Source organism: Squalius cephalus (assembly GCF_949319135.1).
Source record: "Squalius cephalus genome assembly, chromosome: 5".
NCBI classification, from domain to species: domain Eukaryota; kingdom Metazoa; phylum Chordata; class Actinopteri; order Cypriniformes; family Leuciscidae; genus Squalius; species Squalius cephalus.
Window position 1 is genome coordinate 35,857,432 of NC_137126.1, and position 20,090 is coordinate 35,877,521.

Consider the following 20,090-nt stretch of genomic DNA (forward strand, 5'->3'; position numbering starts at 1 on the left):
TTAAACAATTGCCTGATGGGCTGAATGAGCCCTTCTCTGATCACTGCGATTGCCTCTATAATCCTGTACAGTAAAATAAATAAGAGGGATTCGGGCCGAATCTGAGACTGGGCGTGACGTCATGCGCGTTCAGTTGCAGTGTTGCAGTTTCATTTGTCGCCAGAGGGGGGCATAGTTCTGCAAAAACTCAGAGACTTGCTCTTTGCACCTTTAAAATAACGATGTAATGATGTTCAATTATTTACATTAAGTAGTTTAAAAATAAAGATATAGTTAATTCCAAAAATCAATAACAGATGTAAAAGATGCTTAAGAAATTTGATCCTATTTTACTTCTGCACCAGATTTTTTGCAGCAATGATTTTGCAACAGATATTTTGCATGGTCACACCTACCAATTAATTTGCAACGCTCTTTTTATTCTGAGTTTCAGACAAGTGCGAGTTCGCGATACCTTTTCCCATTTATGCTTCACTTTTCTGTGCTTTTCACTACATGGCACTTTTTTGACATGGGGTGGAGTCAAGAAACGGGGGGGGGGGGGGGGGGGTGCTCATACTTTTACTAGCATTAAAACTTGCATGGCGTTTTGTTAACTAAATGTTTATTAAAAGCATTTACATGGTCATTAGAGGTCATGTTACAGTGGTGTTTATTATGAGCCGTAGACTACTCGCTAACGTGAACTGTCTGAAAATAGCCAGGACCTGCTGTTTATTTCTCTAAGTCTGGACACTTTTATAGCATTGTAATGTTTAGGGTTTCATTTTGTTAACTAAATATGTATTAATACTGCAATATTGGTGCTAATTATTTTGTAGGCTACATTGTAATTGGCTATTTGTTTTTTTTAGTCTAAGCTTTAAGGTAATATACAGGTAAATTATTAAAAAACAATTTCAACTCAAATCAATATTTCAAGTTTTTTTGTGTGTGTGTGTGTGTGTGAATAGTTAACAAGTGAAATGCTGTACCGAATATAAGCCCTTTCAGGGCAATAGAAGACCCTAACATTATAAGCTGGGATGAGAGAACAAATTTTGACATTGAAAAACATTTTTCCACAATTATGCAAGAGCTAAAACAATGGTGTTTCCTAGAATAGGAGATTAAAATGTGTGAGGGAAAACTAGCAGTGCTAACTCCTCTCTGAGCCAATGGAAACATGAAACACAAGAAAGATTCTCTAGGAAAACAGAATGGGGCTGATAAATAGACAGAGAGGCTGTCAGTCTGATTAATTGAACCATCCTTCCCTTGGTTGCAGGAACAAAGACCTCCACCGTAGGAAAGAGATTATGAATGGAATTCAATCCTGAATGAGAGAGGGAATGCCTACTGCAGAGAAGTGCAAAAGACTGACATAATGCTTCTTTTATGTGTCAAGTGCCAATTAATCTCACACAGAACAGAAATACTGCATCCCTAAAAGGACCCTAATCTAATCTAATAAGGTTGTAATTAATTGTAGTTTGCTGCTGCCCCTTCCAAATCTGGTGTAGTCAGGTCATGTACTGAGAGGCAGGAGGTCATGGAAGCATGTCCTGTTGAGTTCAGGTTAAACATCTGCTCAGGTGCTTCAAAGGAACAGAGCTGATTTAAGACACCTCTCTACAGATCTCATTATGATCACACTCTTGATTCATCACAGAACACAAGGTTGTCTTAGTGTTATTCTCATATTTCAGCATTTTCTTATAAATATGTTTGTAGGTTACCTCACAAATGTTACAGCACACACAATTTTTTTTATCAGTGCATGTTTCTCAAGGCATATTTTGCTTATTTGCACCTTAATGCAATGTATACACAATAATTTATGTATGGTTGCATCAGCATTAGCCCTCAAGTACATGTCATGATCAGCATGAGAGCTTATCAACTAGCAGCTTGGGGGCAAAAAAGCTGCCCTGTTAAGCATTCTTACACAACCCATCGATTGATTTTGATAAATCTCTGCATTGCCAAATACATCAGAAAATCTGTGTGCAAAGCTCAGCAGTGAGTTTATAAGTCCTCAATATTTGTCTGTTGGCAGACTTCTGTCCATTACCGGATCGAAGCGAGCGCACATTGTTCTGTACAGCTCAGATCTTTTTCATAGGTGCACATTGGATTGTATATACTATACTGCCTACTATTTAAAAAACAAAAAGCAGAATTTACATTATTGTTGCATGTTTATTTCAACAAATGGCATCCAAATATCATTTGTCAAGAATGAAAGATAAATTAATAAATTGGAAAATGTGAGGTTAACACTAAGTTCCTGTTTATCCATCAAAGTGGAAAATCAAGCTAGCCGCATTGCATTGTGGGACACAGAATTCCAAGCTGTAAGTTGTTGTATAATGTACACAGTATGTATATAAATATTTATAGAAGCCCATTTCCACCACATTAAAAAATAATCATAATTGACAGAAGTCGTAATATGTAACAATTTCAATTTATCTCATTTCTGTCAGGACCACTATTGTCAAATACGATTGGCAATTAGCATACAGTTTGGATTGGCGGTATGGTTCCGTTCTGGGCAAGAACTCCCTGCGCATCCATGCAGCCTAGTATGGATAAGAGCAGGGAGAGCAGCAATAACCCCTCTTGGGGTAAAAAGAACAGAACCAACATGAATGTATGCAAATATATTTAATTCAAGATTTTAAAGTACAACAAAATTCAAGAATTTATTCTGATTCAAGGGGAATCAGAATGCCAAATCCTGACTGGGTGAGAGGAGGAGCTGGGGATGGAGGAGGGCAATTATCTCCTGAGAAACGCAATAGCTGCTGATAATGCTGAAGGAGCTTATATATATATACAGTGATAGGTGTCGTATTCCTATAGGTAGATGTGGATCAGCTGAGAGTCAGCTGATGCGAACTTGACTAACATGACCAGCCAAAACTAACACTACGCTTGATAATTGAACTTTTTGGCATATATTTTTTTTTTATCTCATAATTATGACTTAGCATGTCGTAATTTCACTTTTTATCTCATAATTATGACTTGGTCTGTCAAAATTATGACAGCAAGTCAATTTTAACTTTTCATGTCATAAATATAACTTTAGTATGTCATAATTTGACATCTCATAAATATGACAGTACAGTATGTCATAATTATGACTTTTCATCTCATAAATATAACATCTCAGGTTACGAATGTAACCATTGTTCCCTGAGAAGGGAACAAGACACTGCATCGTATAACAAGGCTTTGGGGAGCACCTCTAGCGTGACAGCGTCTGAAGCATGTGTGAAACTAGTCCAATCCTGATTGGCATTGCGTCGTGACGAAGTGTGTGAAGGCGCACCACGGAAGCTACAAAGGTAAGACGGCACACAACAGCATCAGCTTCTGATAGGCTGAAGCAAGTCGCTCTCAAGCATTCAGGTGGTGTGGCAAAGGGACACAGTATCTCGTTCTGTTCTCAGAGAACAATGGTTACATTCGTAACCTGAGATGTTCCCTTTCGAGGGAACCTGCATCATATAACAACACTTTGGGGGAACTAAATACCCACAGCGCCACAGTGACTAATGCCTGCCCTGGTGTAAAACCTGTCCGGGCACAACTCAGGAAAAGAGCACTTGAGAACCCGGCATGGAAGGAAGGTCCAGACTACAGAATCTTAAAAATGTGTGTGGGGAGGCCCAACCCGAAGCATCACAGACCTCTTGATGGCAAGCCCTGACAATAGAGCCTTTGAGGATGTGACACTCCTCGTAGAGTATACCCTGATCAGCAAAGGCGAAGGCATGCTGTGTGCCTCATGCGCTGTATAGAGATTGCTTTGACAATCCATTTACTGATAGTGTGCTTTGACACTTGGGACCCTTTCTTGGGAGACCGAAGACACACTAACCGGTTAGACTTCCTCCATAGGGAGGACCTATGCACATAGGCCTCAAGAGCCGTAACCAGGCACACAAGGTGTAGCATCTCTTAATCTGCCAACACATGTGGAGGATGGGAGGCCTGGAGAACAATAGAGACCATGCCAAATTAGTCAGCACTTTGGGCACATAACCCGGTCTAGGGTAGAGAATGGCTTTAGCTCTCTCAGGAGCAAACTTCAAACAGGAAGGAGAGACGGACAGGGCTTGTAAGTCCCCCAATCTCTTAAGGGATGTTATTGGCAGTATGAAAGCCACCATTAGTGTAAGGAACTTCTTTGACACAGACTCAGTGTGTTTGAGCCAAGTTGGAACCCTGGCATGAGCCGCAGCCCTCATCCTCAGAGCACAAGGAAACAAACAACCAAGTGGTGTCTCCCCATTGGTCCACCGCCTAATGGTGCATGGAAGGCAGCTATGGCTGCCACATTAACCTTAAGCGTGGATGGGGAAAGACCCCCAGAGAAATTATCTTGAAGGAACTCCAGCACTGAAGCCACTGGGCAGTTAACTGGATCCAACTGATGCTCTCAGCACCATAAAGTGAATTCTCTTCACTCTAAGGTGTACAGTTTACTCGTGGAGGGGAGCTCTAGAGCTTAGGATGGTCTCAACAACCTCAGACTAAACCCTCAGAGCCTGGGTCAAGGGTTAAATATTAAACCCCCTGCTTGTGACAGAAGGTCCCTTCTGACTGGAATCTCCCATGGAGGGCCTGCTAGGAGCGCTATGAGGTCCGAGAACCAGACTCTGTCTGGTCAGAATGGGGCTACCAAGAGTAGACTGATCCCGTCCTGGCGAACCCTCTCTAGAACTCCCAGGAGCAGTTCAATCGAGGTTGAAAGCATGGGGGAACAAATTGGGGCGAAAGCGAGGGATGCGTGAGGGAGAACCACAGCTGACAGTGAGTTGTATCTCGAGATGCAAATAGATCCACTTCAGCTTGGCCAAACTTCCTCCAGAAGAACTCTTCCGTCTCAGGGTGGAGTCTCTATTCCCCAGGCCTCAGCCCCTACCTCTACAGAATGTCTACTCCTACATTCTGGTCTCCAGGGATATACATAGCTTTGGGTGACAACAGCTTGCCCTGAGACCAGAGGTTGCAGCACACACTTAAGGAGAATCTTTGCAGATTTTCTTCCCTCAAATCTTAAACATGCTCACACTACAAAATTTGAAAATCGTGGCACATCACACACTACAAAATGTTATTAAGATTATCGTGCCAGAGGAAGCGCCTCACTTGATCTCACGCAGCAGATCGGAAGCTGAAAAGTGTATGTAAACAAAATATCTGTTCTTCATATCAAGTCATAAGCTGCGTCCAAAATCGCATACTTCCCTACAATATAGTAGATGAAAAACAGTATGTGACAAAAGCAGTATGTCCAAATTCACAGTACTGATAAAAGAGTAGGCAAAAAAGTACCTGGATGACCAACTACTTCCAGCGAGATTCTGGTGTGCACATGATACTATATAGAACATACTTTTTTAGCAGCCCTGAAGTAATTACTCAAATTCAAAATAAGTACCTACTCAAAAAAGTATGTGGTTTTGGACGCAGCCATATTAGTGAAAAGGTTGCCGTGACCAAGGAAATCGAAATCTTTCAAAAATCATCCTTTAAACATTTAAGGATATTTCTAATGAATGGCGTCAGAGCTGGTCAATACAGTGAATCAATGCCATTGATCTCTATGAGGTGATGCATCAGCTTCAGCGTTACCCATGCAACACATTGGTGCTCAGCTGAGCCTTGTAAAGTGGAGCTCAAAGTTCAAATTAAATATTAAAATAATTAACAGCTTGTTTCATTACATCTATCTTTGAATGAATCCGCATTTTTTTACATTTCCGTTGAATGAAGATTTTAATGACTCACTCAAAGACAGTCTCTTGCCACCACCTAGTGGCGTAACAGTGTAACTGCACTGAGTGACAGCCTGTTTAGAATGCGCAGAGACGAACAATGCCGATACTGGTGACATATCAGCAGAAAGCCTCTCGTAAAGTGAGATTCAAGGATCGGAACTAACTGTTATATAACAATGGCCTAACAAGCTTATTGTCAGGTTTATGTTCTGTTATTATATTATGTGGACCCTTATATTGACATTGTATCTTCTGTTTCCTCCACTTCGTTTCAACAAGCTTTTTAGTTTTGGTTTCATTACTGAACATGTACTTGTCTTCGTGCCTGCTGACCACAGCGTGACACTTATTTATTTAGCAATAAATAAATAAATGGAGATAATAGCCTACCGCATATCACACTGTTGAGTCACTCAATATTACCTCAAGGGAAATTCCTTCACCACGACAGCCCTACTTGTTTCTTATTGGCTATTTTGACAGTACTGACGTAATCACAGTCTTGCTCAACCCGATTTAAAATCCTAAATATCAAACATGTTTGATATGATCGGGGTGAGCCCGATTTGTGTGAGAGCAGACTGGGAGGTGCAAGATTCGATCTGTGAACGCCTCATATTACCAGATAATCTGCGCCGAACATCGGAACCGATCGAGGACCATGACAAGATTTTTTCTCCGATTCTCGGGAGGGGGAAAACGGGGATAAATCGGCCTAAAACTCCTGTAGTGTGAGATCGGCATAAGAGCATGAAATGCAGCCAATATCTCCAGGCAATTTATGTGCCACAAGAGATGATGATCTCTCTACAGATCCCATGCTGAGCGGCTTTGCATGGCCGCACCCCAGCCCGTAAGGGCAGCTGAGATGCTGATGACACAATGGTCCTAGCACAGGACCTTAGGACATGAACAACTTTTCTTCCATATAGCCAGGGAACGAAGGCATCTGCGCGTAACCCTGATCATACCTTGGTCCTGAGCCACCACTTCAGGGGTCTCATGTACATCAGTCCAAAAGGTTTCATGTTTGATGCAGCTGGCATGAGCCACAGCAATCTTTGAAAATGTTCTACAGTGACAGCCTGGCCTAGCCTGATCCTGGTTACTATCGTCTGGATAGACTGGATAGAAGGGGGGAAAACATGCTCATTTTGGAATTGAGCCTGAGCCCCAGATGTCGAACCGCCATCTCTCGTGACTGGGCTAAGATCAACCAGTTGTCTATATAATTGCGAACAAAAATGCCCTGCAGTCTCAGAGGAGCCAGTGCTGGATCCATGTATTTTGTGAAGGTGTGAGGGGATAGAGATAAGCCAAATGGAAGGACCTGATACTGGAACGCTTCGCCCCCAGAATAAAACCTCAGGAACTGGATATATGGAAGTAGGGTCCTTTAGATCTATTGTGACAAACCAGTCCTCAGACTTGATTTGACTCACGATCAAAGGAACCGTTAGCAAATTGAGCCTGAATCTTCTGGATTATGTAACCCTATTCTACCGTACCCGGGACCCACTGAGATATATTTGATAGAAGTTTCCATGCTTCTATATAATTCTCTAGGTGGATCAGTCTCTCTGGTGCATTGCGAACACTAAGTTCAGTGCCCTGAAGCGGTTGGCCGCCAAGGAGCAACCCAACACATTTTTCTACAGGCAAACTCCTTAGGGCGGCGACGATTTCGGGCGGACACTGAGGTTTGCGTTCACTGGGAACCGGTGTGGCCCTAAGCGCATGAGGCGGCGGGGAAACAACATCGATTTCCAGAGGGCTCCGTGGAGGAGCGTCAGGACTTCTTCCCCAAAGCCTTCTCTGAGAGAATAACGATCCTCATGCCGTGGAGCAACCGATGGCTTGGTCCTTCGCCTTGATGGCATGGAGAGACAGGTCCGTGGCCCGATGCAGCTCTTTAATGTTGTCGGGCCCGATCCCCTCGCCCTCATCAATTTCCCTTAATAGGTCTGCTTGGTACGCCTGCATGCCATGGTATGCAAGGGTGCACCAGCACAACTAGCCGCCATATATGACTTGTCCACCTAACCGGAAGTTGTTCTGCATGGTTTTGTGGACAGTGTCGGGGCTTTCAGGGATGATGCAGTGTGAGGAGGGAGATAAGATGACAAAGTCTCTTCCACCTGCGGCAACATCCCATAGCTGTTCTCTTTCGAGCTCATGATTGAATTACATGTTTGTTGCTGGGCTCAATAAATGGGAAGTGTGCGGCTTCTTCCACAATCTAGATGACTCAACGTGGAGATTGTGAAAGAACGGCAAACCCTGACATTGAGATTGTGCTCGGCTAGACAGAAAGAGTCCATCTTGTTTACTTATCCGTTTTGCTTCCTGTTTTTCTGGTAGCTACACAATATTAAGTTTGGCCACAGCAAGAGTCACATCCTCGACCAGCTCCTCGTAAGCCTCGATGCTGAGAGCTTCCAATTTCTTAGAACTAGAGCTCGAGCATCCGGCTCTCGATCGGGATGCCCGGATGCGAGTGCTGGAACCTGCAGATGAAGGCAGAGAAACGGCCAAAGCCGTCACCACCTCCTCTGCAAGCTCCACTTGAGAACCCTATGACTTTAAGATGCCGCGCAGCCTCGGGTCCCGAACCGTGAGGAACGCAAGCCTGGCCAACCTTGTCAAACAAAGGCAGACGGGAGCGGAGCGTCCTGAGCGGTAGCTGCTCACAGTGAGTACAGGCAGCCCCCTTTAGAGCTGCCTGTGCATTCGCCGCTCCCACAAAATTTGTGTGTGTCCCCACTCGTGATGTATCTGGGGCAGGGAGGCACATACTGTTTGTACTGTCTTTCACTTGACATATTTCTTTCTTTTTCTGAGATAAACAATGCCAAATAGACAAATAGGTACAACAGTAAATGACAGTTTCACACACAGAGCCATTGCTGAAGAACAGAAGCTGATGCTGTTGTGTGCCGGCTTACCTTTGTAGCTTCCGTGGTGCCCTGTCACACGCTATGTCACAACGCAATGCCAATCAGAATTGAACAAGTTTCACACATGCTTCAGATGTTGAAGGCGTTCCCAAAAGTGTTGTTATACCTTGAAAGGGAACTTAGTATGTCATAATTTTGACTTTTTATTTCATAACTACAATTTACCGAAGCATGATTTTTTTCTTATGTGGCGGAAATGGGCTTCCATAAATACAGTATGATATATTGCAGCAATAGTAAAAATTGTATAATAGTAAGCTATTATGGACGAAGCTATAATACTCGGGTACTCTGATACTATTTCATCTTCAAATTAAACTGCTAAGATACGATAATTACTCCATCTTCAAAGACTGCCAAAGGCACCTCTAATACTCATTCCACTCTAGCTTCCTAATCACAATTGTAAATTGTAAGCAGTTTTTCTAATCATCAAGCATGGAAATTCTCCCATTGGCTTGTCCTTAGTGGAAAGTACAGCAATGAGGGAGCAAAAGAGGAGATCAAGCACTGAGCTGAACTGTGTGTATGATGTATTTATGATGAATGTGAGATGAATGCATTGGACTTAAGTTCTCTAGGTCCCAAACACACATGCTGCACTCATCTGCCAGCACATCCGATACCCAACTGAGCAGAAGCGTACATGTTTGTGTAAGTAAGTAACATATTATGATGTATGTGTATTTATTTGGTATATTAGCAGTGGCATTTTGTGCTTGTACACTGGTTTAATGCCAATTCTACTTTTAAGTAACATTTTTAATTTGCTTCCCTTAGTTGCGTCTCAAAGGCGTTGTGATCTCACTTTTGAGTCATCAATAAAATATATTCAAGTGGGTGGCATGTGAACTAAAGCCAATGTGCTTTACTCAAAACTAACTCTCACCTTCAACAAAACAGTTTGCATCTGAACACAATTGCATTTAAGCCAATACAGCATATAAATACAAAGGCTTAAGTAAAAGTCATATGGTGTGTGGGTACAAAGATTCATATCTATGCTTGAGAAGGTCATCTTCATAATGAGGATTAACACATCTACAGCTACAGATCATACTTCACAGTGGAAATGCATGCACTAACAACACTGAAAACACAGTTAGACAAATAATTAATTAAAAAATAACATGGTGTGCACATACACAAAATCACAAATACAAAGACACGTGCACAGACAATGAGTGAAACCACTACAATGACTAAAAGAAGATTCAAATCATTATTAATAAAAGAACAAACACAAAAATCACTTTGAGGATGTATGATTTAATGACTGAAAACATAATCTGAATATACAAACACAACATTGAAATTTAACTTGAACTACATTAACATTCAAAGACAACTAGAAACGTTTCACATGCAAATCATGGTCTTGATAGATTTTACTTGATAGATAAAAAATATGGAAGCATGTTAAGATAAAAGTAGGATATGTTTCTCCTGGCAACACTGAAGCTGATTGTTAAAACTCTTTATTGAGGCATTTCAGGATGTTCTGGAAGTAATGGCTAACAGGGGAAGGATAAATGTGAAGTGTCTGAGAGCTTTTAAATGAGCTCAATGGAAAGTGCACTCTAATTGAAAAGTCATACAGATTATGGAGTCGTCAATCTGGTGAATAATTTAACAGAGGAGTAGTGGATTCAAATATATGACAAGTTTTAGGTGATAAAAGTACTTAATAGTAGTAAGTAGTAAGCAATACTTAACGGTAGTACTTACTAGTTTTACTTTCTGTGCATCAGAGAGATAAAGAGAGAGTGTATGTGTGCGAGAAGCTAATATGAAGAGAGATGGTCTCAGGGCCTGAGGAAATGTACTTCATGTGGGCTGCAGAGGTAGTGACATTTATCAGCCCCAAGCTTAAGGGCCACTTTACACGCATCTCTGACTGTCTGATAGAATAACGGCATGCTGACACGGAGAGGAATGTGCGGCAGAAAAAACTCCTGGCTTTATTGTGAGTTCACTCTCATACAAAGAACTCAAAAGATACAAAATACAGCAAAAAGGCTCTAGAGGAATCTCTTTAAATCTGTCAGATCAGGGGGGTTTAATCATTAGGACTTTTACAGCCACACTGCACACACTCACCAGTTCTTTCTTCTTCATGCACTCCATCAGAATGATGAAGAGATGCTGGGCCTGTGTCCGACTGTATGTAAACGTCTTCTGAATGGTGACTAATAACTGGTCTCTCAGAGATTCGTTTATGATTCTAACATGTAGTCAGAGAGAAAGATGAGACTGTGATATCAGAGCAATTCATTTATGCAATGAAAATATTCCAACAGAGCACAACAGTAGGGTTCCGGAAGGAAAAATCCCATTAATTTTCTCCATAGTCAAACTGCTTTTTAATGATAAAATATGATCCTTTCAAAAAAGACCCACCACAGCTCAAGTCACTGTGATTTCAACTTCATTTTTTGTTTAAAAAAATATGTGCTTAACAAATTATCTGTAAAGAACTACACTACCCATAATATTGAAGAGAAATCTTCACTGGAATTCCTTGTATATATTTAAATATTTTTCAGTAAATGATAGAAATTAATGTTGAATAGAACAAAATCTAATTAATCATATAGGTTCCTGAGATTAATTGTGATTAATCATGTTAAGTACATTTAATTGCAATTAATCAATAATGCAATAACATTTTTTTCCCTGTTTAAATATTTTGCAGTAAATGAAAATCACAGGATGTGAATCGACAAAAAATGTATTATATAAAAAACTACACAGGTTTCTCCGATTATTTGCAATTAATCATGTTAGGTGCACTGAATCACAATTAATCTACGATGATATAACATTAATTGTGTTCATTTTTTTTAACACTTATATTTTATTTTATAGTTATACTTATATATTTTATACAATAGCTATGTCAATTGCTACTTTCTATATTATTATACTATTATTAAAGCTACTATATTGCAAAAAATATTATATGAATATTTAAACAATTTCCACCAGTTATGGACATTTGAAGAATACATAATTTGCAGTGCTTTATGAGATGAGTAGTTCATTGCTAAAAAAATCCAATAAAACCAAACGCATCAAGAACACCTTGTCTTTATCTCCAATTCCAAATTCCTTTTTTTGCTTAAATTAAAGTGTGTAATATTTTTGATTCATCTCATAGTTGGTTGGCTTGATTCATGTCTTACAAGTCCTTATGGAGAAAATTAATGGGAAAAATACTTCAGAAAAAAAGTGGCCATTTACTTATGTGCTCTATTCCGTGCTACAGTTCAATCATCATCTATATGTAAATGAATATTCATGTCTTATCGTACTGTTACAGTGGAGAGAGATAAACCTCACATACCCGCCTTCCTCTGAGTACTTGTGCCCAAAGGCCAGGATGTCAGAGGCCCGACCGCTGCCGTCACACACCACCACAGGCACTGGAGGAGTGTCTCTCAGGTACTCCAGTACGATAGAGATCACATTAGGACCCCCCTCCACTATCAAAGCCACCACTGGAACACCCTGTCCGATCCCTGCAGAGAAAGCAGAAACGTGAGTGAGAAAAGGGGGGATGTGTGCGACCGTGGGGGTGGCTGTTACAAGGAAAACCAATCAAAAAGATTAAAGGTGAAGGGTGCATTTTTTCTCCTCTACTAGTTTAATGTGCAAAGACAACTAGAGGTAAGCCATTCATATAAAGTGTAAACACTGCACACATGTGGTGCTTTGTTTGAGGAGTCTGATATTTTAATGTCTGGCTTAAAGGGATACTTCACCGACTAGCATTAAGCTTTGTATCAGTAGAAACCTGGTAGTATTTTCGAATGACCGTGCTTCCATCCCTCATGTCCCCCTGAGACGAGAGATTTCTGTATTGTGTCTGAAAAAAAAAAAATCTGTCCATGACTGTCATTTTGCGTCATCGGAGGCTTTTTTGGCCAGAGGCTAGAGACTACAGCCAGTAGTAGGAGCTAGATCTGTATGTTTTCAACCTGCCCATAGGGGGTGGAATCTCACGATAAAACGGCGTCTTTCCAGTTTCGAGTCAACTAGTAGCCTAGTTGTATAATTTCTTCCGATACTGCCCTCTGGAACCGGTAGGCGTGGCTTGGGAGTGGCCTCGTAGGGCAGCGAAGCAAGTGCATTCTGGGAGTTGTTATCTTTCATCCACATGAGCCAAAAATACATTTTCTGGCTTTTCTCAGTCTAGAAGGCACCAACTTCTAAAATAATTTCACATTTCTACTACATAAATGACCCAATTTAAATACACATTCATCTTTCCAGCGGTGAAATATCCCTTTAACCAGTATTGTGTGTTTTGGGCCACCACCTATAATAAGCTATTTACAGGGAATGTATTAGTTTGAAGGCAAGCAGAGTGGAAGGGGCAAAAGGGGTGCTGGGAGTGTTTGGAAAACAATAATTATTTTCGAAATTCCTTTTGTGGCACAGAAAATACACACTTTAACTTTAAAAATGTGAATTTTGTCAACATTTATTCACTATCATGACATTCCAAACCTGGGGTGAGTTCCCGTACAATGACGTAACTCGCTGCTTCACTACCATATTACAATGCATCGTTGAAGAAATCAAGTAGCTAGTCACGACTGTTTCCTGAAACCATATTGTCACAAAGTGGTCGTTCATCCACGTTGGATAAGGATGTCACGCATGTGGTGGAGTAATAACTTCTTTGAGATCAAATTAATGCTAGATGTTTTGCTATGAATTACGGACATGGCATCTGAGGACTATTTCTATTTTTTTTTTGTTATTTTACTTTATTTCCAGATTCAATCATAGGGTCGTTCTTGCGTACTAGAGCAGGTACGCACATGCATACTCTTCAAAAATGGTGCTTTAAATCTTTTGACAAACTAAAAGAAGTAAATGACATTTGTATTCATTCTAAATAAAAGATACAGATTGTACTGAATGTCAGCTTGCTTATTTTGCTCAAGATAAGGATTTATTGAGTTCACATGTCATGAAAACAAGAAACTATGGTTCTAACCACAGCTCAAGAGCTGTCGTTCCAACCACACAACTTTGCGATGCTGCATGTGAATGTTCATTGGAACTATGGTTTCGGGAAACACAGACTCGTTGAACTATGCTGATAACAACGGAACTTGTGGCCATAGTTGGCTAATGATGCTTTCGGGGAAATGCACCTCTGAATGACTTTTCTGTGGAACACAAAAGAAGATATATTGTGTACTGCTTTTGTCCATACAATGAAAGTCAGTGGGGTCCAAAACAAGACTGCTTTCCCTTGACTTTCACTGTGTAGACCAAGAAAGAAAACATTTTACAAAATATCTTCTTTTGTGTACTACAGGACAAAGAAAGTATGTATGTGTATGTGTAGGTGTAGGTAATCGAGGTAAATTACGACAAAATTTTCATTTTAGGCAAACTATGCCTTTAGAGGGGTCATGAAATGAGAAATCAAATTTTCATTGATCTTTTGACATATACAGTAAGAGGTCATTGTACTATAAAAACCTGTAAGTTTCAGAACTCAAAACTTCCTTGTTAGTCCAAGAACAACTTTTATTAAAACCAAGCTCCAAAGACGACTCGTTTTGGATTTTGTCACATTATGACTTAATAGTGTGACGAAGGACAGTCTCTGCAGATTCAGATCAAAACCTCATTCAACATCATCGTATCTTTGGCCCCACACTGGCGCGTTAGTGAGAAGAGATGGAGAGAAGAGAGATACAAGATCGCTGGACTAAAAATAACATTATCATCCAAAGAATCCTCATGCAAAGAAAGTGGTTATTTATTTTAAACTATAATGAATGACACAGTAGAGCATGATTTGTTTGTTTGGTACATTTCATCGTTGATTCTTTGGTGAATCTGCAAGATTTACTGCAAGATATGAACCCGACAGTAACGCCAAAACATGTAAATTACATGTAACATGTAACCGTGTTAATTCTAATGCCTAATCTGTGATCAGTGATTGCTGATATGTAATGATTCATGTATAGTCAGACGCGCTTTGTCTCAGAATTGTTTATTGTAATTATTATTTAAATTGTGATTAAATTATATACAGAAAGCGATAAAAGAACCCTGCCTTTATAATCGCTGATGCTGTCAATCACACAGCGCAAGTTTATCAGTGACTGAGTTCTGGACTTTGGCCAAAACTCCTGTTATAATCTACACTGCACAATTAATCTCTTATTTACATCGTGTTTGCACTGTTAGTTATGATGAAAGCATTCGTGCAGACGTCAAGTTTCAATGATGAGATCACAGCATTCATGCGATCAACAGACTGTCTTTCATCTGCTCAATGCTCATCACTTCAAGCTTTCATGCAACAGGAGTAGATGTAAAAACAACGCTATAAGCAACACTTTTCATGATTAGTTCATCTCGACAGCTGTAATAATAAAAATGTAGTAAAAGTTTTCGAGAGAGTTCCACATGTGGAAGATCTTAGCCAATCACAGCAGTGGGCGTTCACATTGACGTCTCACAGCAGACACGCCCCTTTCAACAAAGCGATGAAAGCAGAGGGATAAAATCAGGGACGAACATGCCCTTTTATTTCTAAACGATAAATAACATTTCTAAGTTATGACTGACCCTACAGACATCCTCATTATAACTCAATTGTGTCTGTCAACATGATGCCCAACATCCACTGTGAACAGAAGATAGTCCTCACGAGACACAGAGAGAGAAAGTGTTTCCTTTTTCTAACTTTTATCTGGAGAATTCAAGTGCTGCATCCATATGTACTGAATTTGATGACCAAAAAATTCCATTCCGTTTCATAAGCAATTTGATTCTAACTGTAATTTGATTATGATTCATTTTGGTACATGTCAGTTATAATGTCCATTTTGCTTACAAATGAAAGAAATTCTACTACTGCTGATGCTTTAATGATAAAGGGAAGTGTTTCAGACTGATTAAAATTGGTACCTTGTTCTTTTTAGAACTATTCATTGAAAGAATCAAACATTAGAATCAAGCTACACTCATCATGCTGTGTTTTTAACCCACTAAAACTGGACTACACTGGTCATGTCATTTTTGCGTGCAGCCTGCGAGGACAACTTGATACAATTTTAGAGCACATTGAAATGTAACATTTCATTTGCTGTGAAAGTACACACTTGCTGCACAATCAGATAATTTCTACATTCATTAATCAGCTGCAATTAACCACTCTTGGTTTAAATAACAGGTGTGCGTGCAGTGGGAGAGGACCTGTGCGAGATCAAGTGAACAAAACATAGACAGATTAGTTCTACTGCACTCTGACTATTTCCAACAACTTGATGAGTACAAGTTATGATGTTGTGCCTATAATTCAAAAAGCATGTTGCAGCTAGATCTTCACTGCTTAAATTATGCAACATGAGAAAAAGAAAGAGGGAAGGAGGGAAAGAAGAGCAAGGGAGAGACAGACAGAGAGGTACAACAGATCCACATGTGCTGTCATCATTGTGCCTAAAATGGGTACGGTTACATAAAGTAATCTCTATTTTTAGCAGCACACTGACTTCAAAAGCAACTGCTCAGCTGGTATAGGAATCAGAAACAGTGGGATTTAATTCTTCATTCAACACCTCTTCTTCCCACTGTTATCGCTCTGTGCCTCTTGTTTTCACTCTATATCTTTCACTGTTTTATTGTGATATGTGATATTTATTGATCAGCGAGTCCTTCTGCCATGATGTTTGTGGGCTTACAGAAACGCTTTTATTCCCCTCCACACACTAACTCACACACATACAAGGCAGTTCGCTCCACTCTGTCTAGACTAGCTCTTATGTTACAACAGGACATGATATTTATTATTTATCTGCCATAATTTTTATGTTCTCAAAACGGTAAAAGCCATGGGCAAAATTAGGATATTTTCCTATAATATTGTAATATGATTTAAAAGAAACAGAGAATCATCTAACAATTTGTTAAATTCTAATAGAATATATTAAGTTTTTTAGCCCCACCCACATCAATCTCTATCTGAATAGAGATACATAAACTTAATTCAGCAACAAATACATAAGTCTTCATACCACAGCCCTGATATTTATGATAATTACTGGTTGTCCAAGGAAATCTTGCTGATTAATCTAGTTAAAAAGCCTGGTGTCACACTTGGTTGCAATAGATGAGAAAAAGGATATATTCGCAGCAGTACTGAATTTATTAACAGAACTGCAAACGCTAAGAACACTATGGAACATAACACACGATGCAGAAAGACTGAACAAAGGAAATTGAGGAATAGAGGTAAACGAGGACACTAAATGAACAACAGGTGAACTTTATTAGTGAATATCTGGCACATAAAATGAAACTAAGTCAACATACAAATGCAGAGAACAATGAGGACTGTGCCACAGATGGTTCAGGTGACCAAGGCAGAGCAGCAGTGACGAAACGTTCAAGGTCGAGCCAGGGTGCCAGAGGACTGAGGCTGAGCCATTTGGACTGAGGACCAATGTGGAGCCCGGCGGAGCCGGAGGGATTAAGTGCAGCTTAAGGCCCAGAAGTCCATGGCGCAGGTAGAACGACGTCTGACCAAGGCAGAGCCGGAGGGATGAGGGAGCCTGTTGAAGCAGTAAGGATTATGGTCCCAGGTGAAGCTGAGGGAGGGAGGAGCCAAGGTGGAGGCAACAGGCTGACTAGCCGAGATGGAGTGATGGGCTCGGCTGCCGGAGGCTGAGCCAGGGGATCCTATTCCCAAGGTGGAGCTGGTGACCAGATCTAAGGCTGATCTGGGTTGCTTGGCGGATCCAATAGAGGAGCTGAGGGACTGAAGGGAGCCAGCGGAGGCAGAGCCGAAGGACTGGCTGGCTTGGACAGAGGAGGCGAGAGAGCGAGGCTGGGTGGGAGCATCGTTGATGACATGGTGCTAGAAGATGACACAGGCTTGGTGCTGGGCGGAATCAGCGGCAATGAAGAAGACATGGGCTGAATCCGAAATCGCATACTTCCCTACTATATAGCAGGTGAAAAACAGTACGTGACAATAATAGTATGTCCGAATTCACAGTACTCATTAAAGAGTAGGCACAAATTACCCAGATGACCTAATACTTACGGCGAGATTCTGAAGTGTGCACACAATGGACACTTTACTATTCCATGAGGCCACGGGAGAGGATTTGTGAATGGCAGTGAAGCAACGTAACTGAAGCTGGTAGGTCACATGATAATGACAGCAAGGCGAATATAGCGAGGCTAGATTACATTCATACTACACACACACACACACACTATATAGAAAGTACTTCTTTAGCGATCATGAAGTAATTACTTATTCAAAATAAGTACCTACACAAGAGAGTATGCGATTTCAGATGCAGTGGAGACGAGGGACTCGAAAATATCCACTTCCAGATCCTCAATCATCTGCTGAGACCAGCTGCCCCTCACCCTTAATGGCTCAGCCTCCTGCACCAAACCCTTCTGGGTCTGGCGTGGTGACAGGTGTGAGGTAGGGCTGGACAATAGTGATGGCCTCCACTTCTGCTTCTCCCACTGTAAAAGAGGACCCATCCAACCACAGGGTGATGTGAATATACTGTGCCAAGGTCCGGCAGATATCCCCTCTTGGCATCAGTAATCTGATGTCATTGTCCAGCCCGCACCTGAAACCCTCGAGGTCGTTACAGGATGCAAGCTGGTAGACGTTGGTAAAATCCTCCACATAGTCCTCAATGTCTCTGCCACCTTGAAAAATAAAATTCACAGGACCTTTCAGGACCGTGAAAATGTCCTGCTGGGGCTGTTTTTACAGCAGCCATATCCATATTTTAGGGTCCGTTCTTCTGTCACACTTTGTTCCAATAAAGATGAGAACAAGTATATTCACAGCAGTATTGAATTTATTAACAGAACTGAAAACACTAATAACAACCTCAATACACCAGACATAGAACGGACAACTGAACAAAGGTAACTGAGGACTTAAATACACAGGGGTAAACAAGGAAAATAAATCAGCAACAGGTGAACTTAATTAGTGAATAACTGGCGCAAAAAAGGAAATTAGGTCAACATGCAAATGCAGAGAACTGAAAAAGAACAGAACCAAACCAAAACACAATGAAACTAAGCAGAACAAAACATAATCCTGACACCTGGTGGGAACACTAACATCAAAACATAACATAATGGACTTTTTCAGCAGAGATACACAGTAACCACAGGCAATGTAGCAGATGCTAAAAGAAGTTCTTTGGGGGAAAGTAATGTGGTTTCCAAAGGTTTTCGATTTGGATGTGAAGAGCAATAAAACATGCTTTCACAAATCTCAGAAAGAGAGAAAGAGATCAATCAGATAAGAAAATTAAAAGATTAAAAAAGCTGATGAGTGTTAGCTTGTCCTATTGTATTATAATGTCATCCAAACCTAACCTTTTCTTTCCAACAAGCCTCAGTAGATTCCAAAAAGACTTTGAAAAGAATCTGGGTGGGCAGGGTGTTTGTTTGTCAGTGTTTTGTTCTAACGGCCGAAATCTTCAGCTGCCAACTACATCAGTGGCCAGAGAAAGTAAACAACTGAAAGAAAAGTTATTTTTGAATCTCAGTACAGTCATTTGCCATTTAATCAGAGAATGTCAGACGTGTACCCAACAGCAAGTCAAATGACATCTGAGATCTATTATCAACATCAAAAACCTCATCATCCCTTCATTTTCTATAGCAGTTCATCTATCATCAAAAGGAAGAAATAATTATCAAGTCTGTTATCTCTCATTAAGATCAGATCCATTCGGAAGCATGATGATGATGGCGCTAGAAATAACTTGAGGGTTATAGTAGTTTAACACACAAAAAACAGCACAAGAGACTGTAAACAAGTTGTTCAGTTTCATAAACTGTGGCTTTCTGTGCTGATCCCCCGCCAAGCACTTGATGGTCCCCCTGCCATGTTTCAGACACCCACAGTGATACGTCCTGTGCCTCCAGCGAACTCCATAACCTCTTCACATTTACCAATTGACCTACGGCACCACCACAAGAGAACGGCAAGCCCAGCATTAATAGAACACAAGCCCCTGTGCTCTGGAAGAGGCGGCTGAGGGGTGTTACTGAGACAGAGACGGGTTGATTTTTATGCCCCCCTGCCAAGCATGTAGATGGAAGATGAATCTCATGATGAACGGGCAGTTCATTCTGTGTCACTCTCAATCTATTTCATTTACACCTTGTGTGAACAGTCCTATCCCCTGCCTGGCAGTGACAAATGCGGTTTATTTATTTATTCAAGAGATTAAAAACAAGATAGACACAAGATCCATGTCCAAAACTGGTATAATGAGTTTTTGTGAATATAACTGCCAAACAAACAATGATCAAGAACTGA

The 20,090-nt window shown here is 40.7% G+C and overlaps 1 protein-coding gene across 10 annotated transcripts in view; it reads right to left on the reverse strand.

Moving 5' to 3' along the window:
- Positions 1–20,090, reverse strand: part of trpm3 (transient receptor potential cation channel, subfamily M, member 3) — a 148,211-nt gene that overhangs the window by 39,773 nt on the left and 88,348 nt on the right. For 9 of the 10 annotated variants that reach the window (XM_079870641.1, XM_079870645.1, XM_079870643.1 and 6 more), the window contains 2 exons: positions 12,081–12,255; positions 10,835–10,958 (listed from right to left, as the gene is read on the reverse strand). In XM_079870641.1, the coding sequence (XP_079726767.1) occupies positions 10,835–10,958; positions 12,081–12,255 (299 nt within the window). Of the gene's footprint in view, positions 1–10,115; positions 10,959–12,080; positions 12,256–20,090 lie in introns of those variants that run through there. The other variant, XM_079870638.1, reaches the window with a different exon arrangement.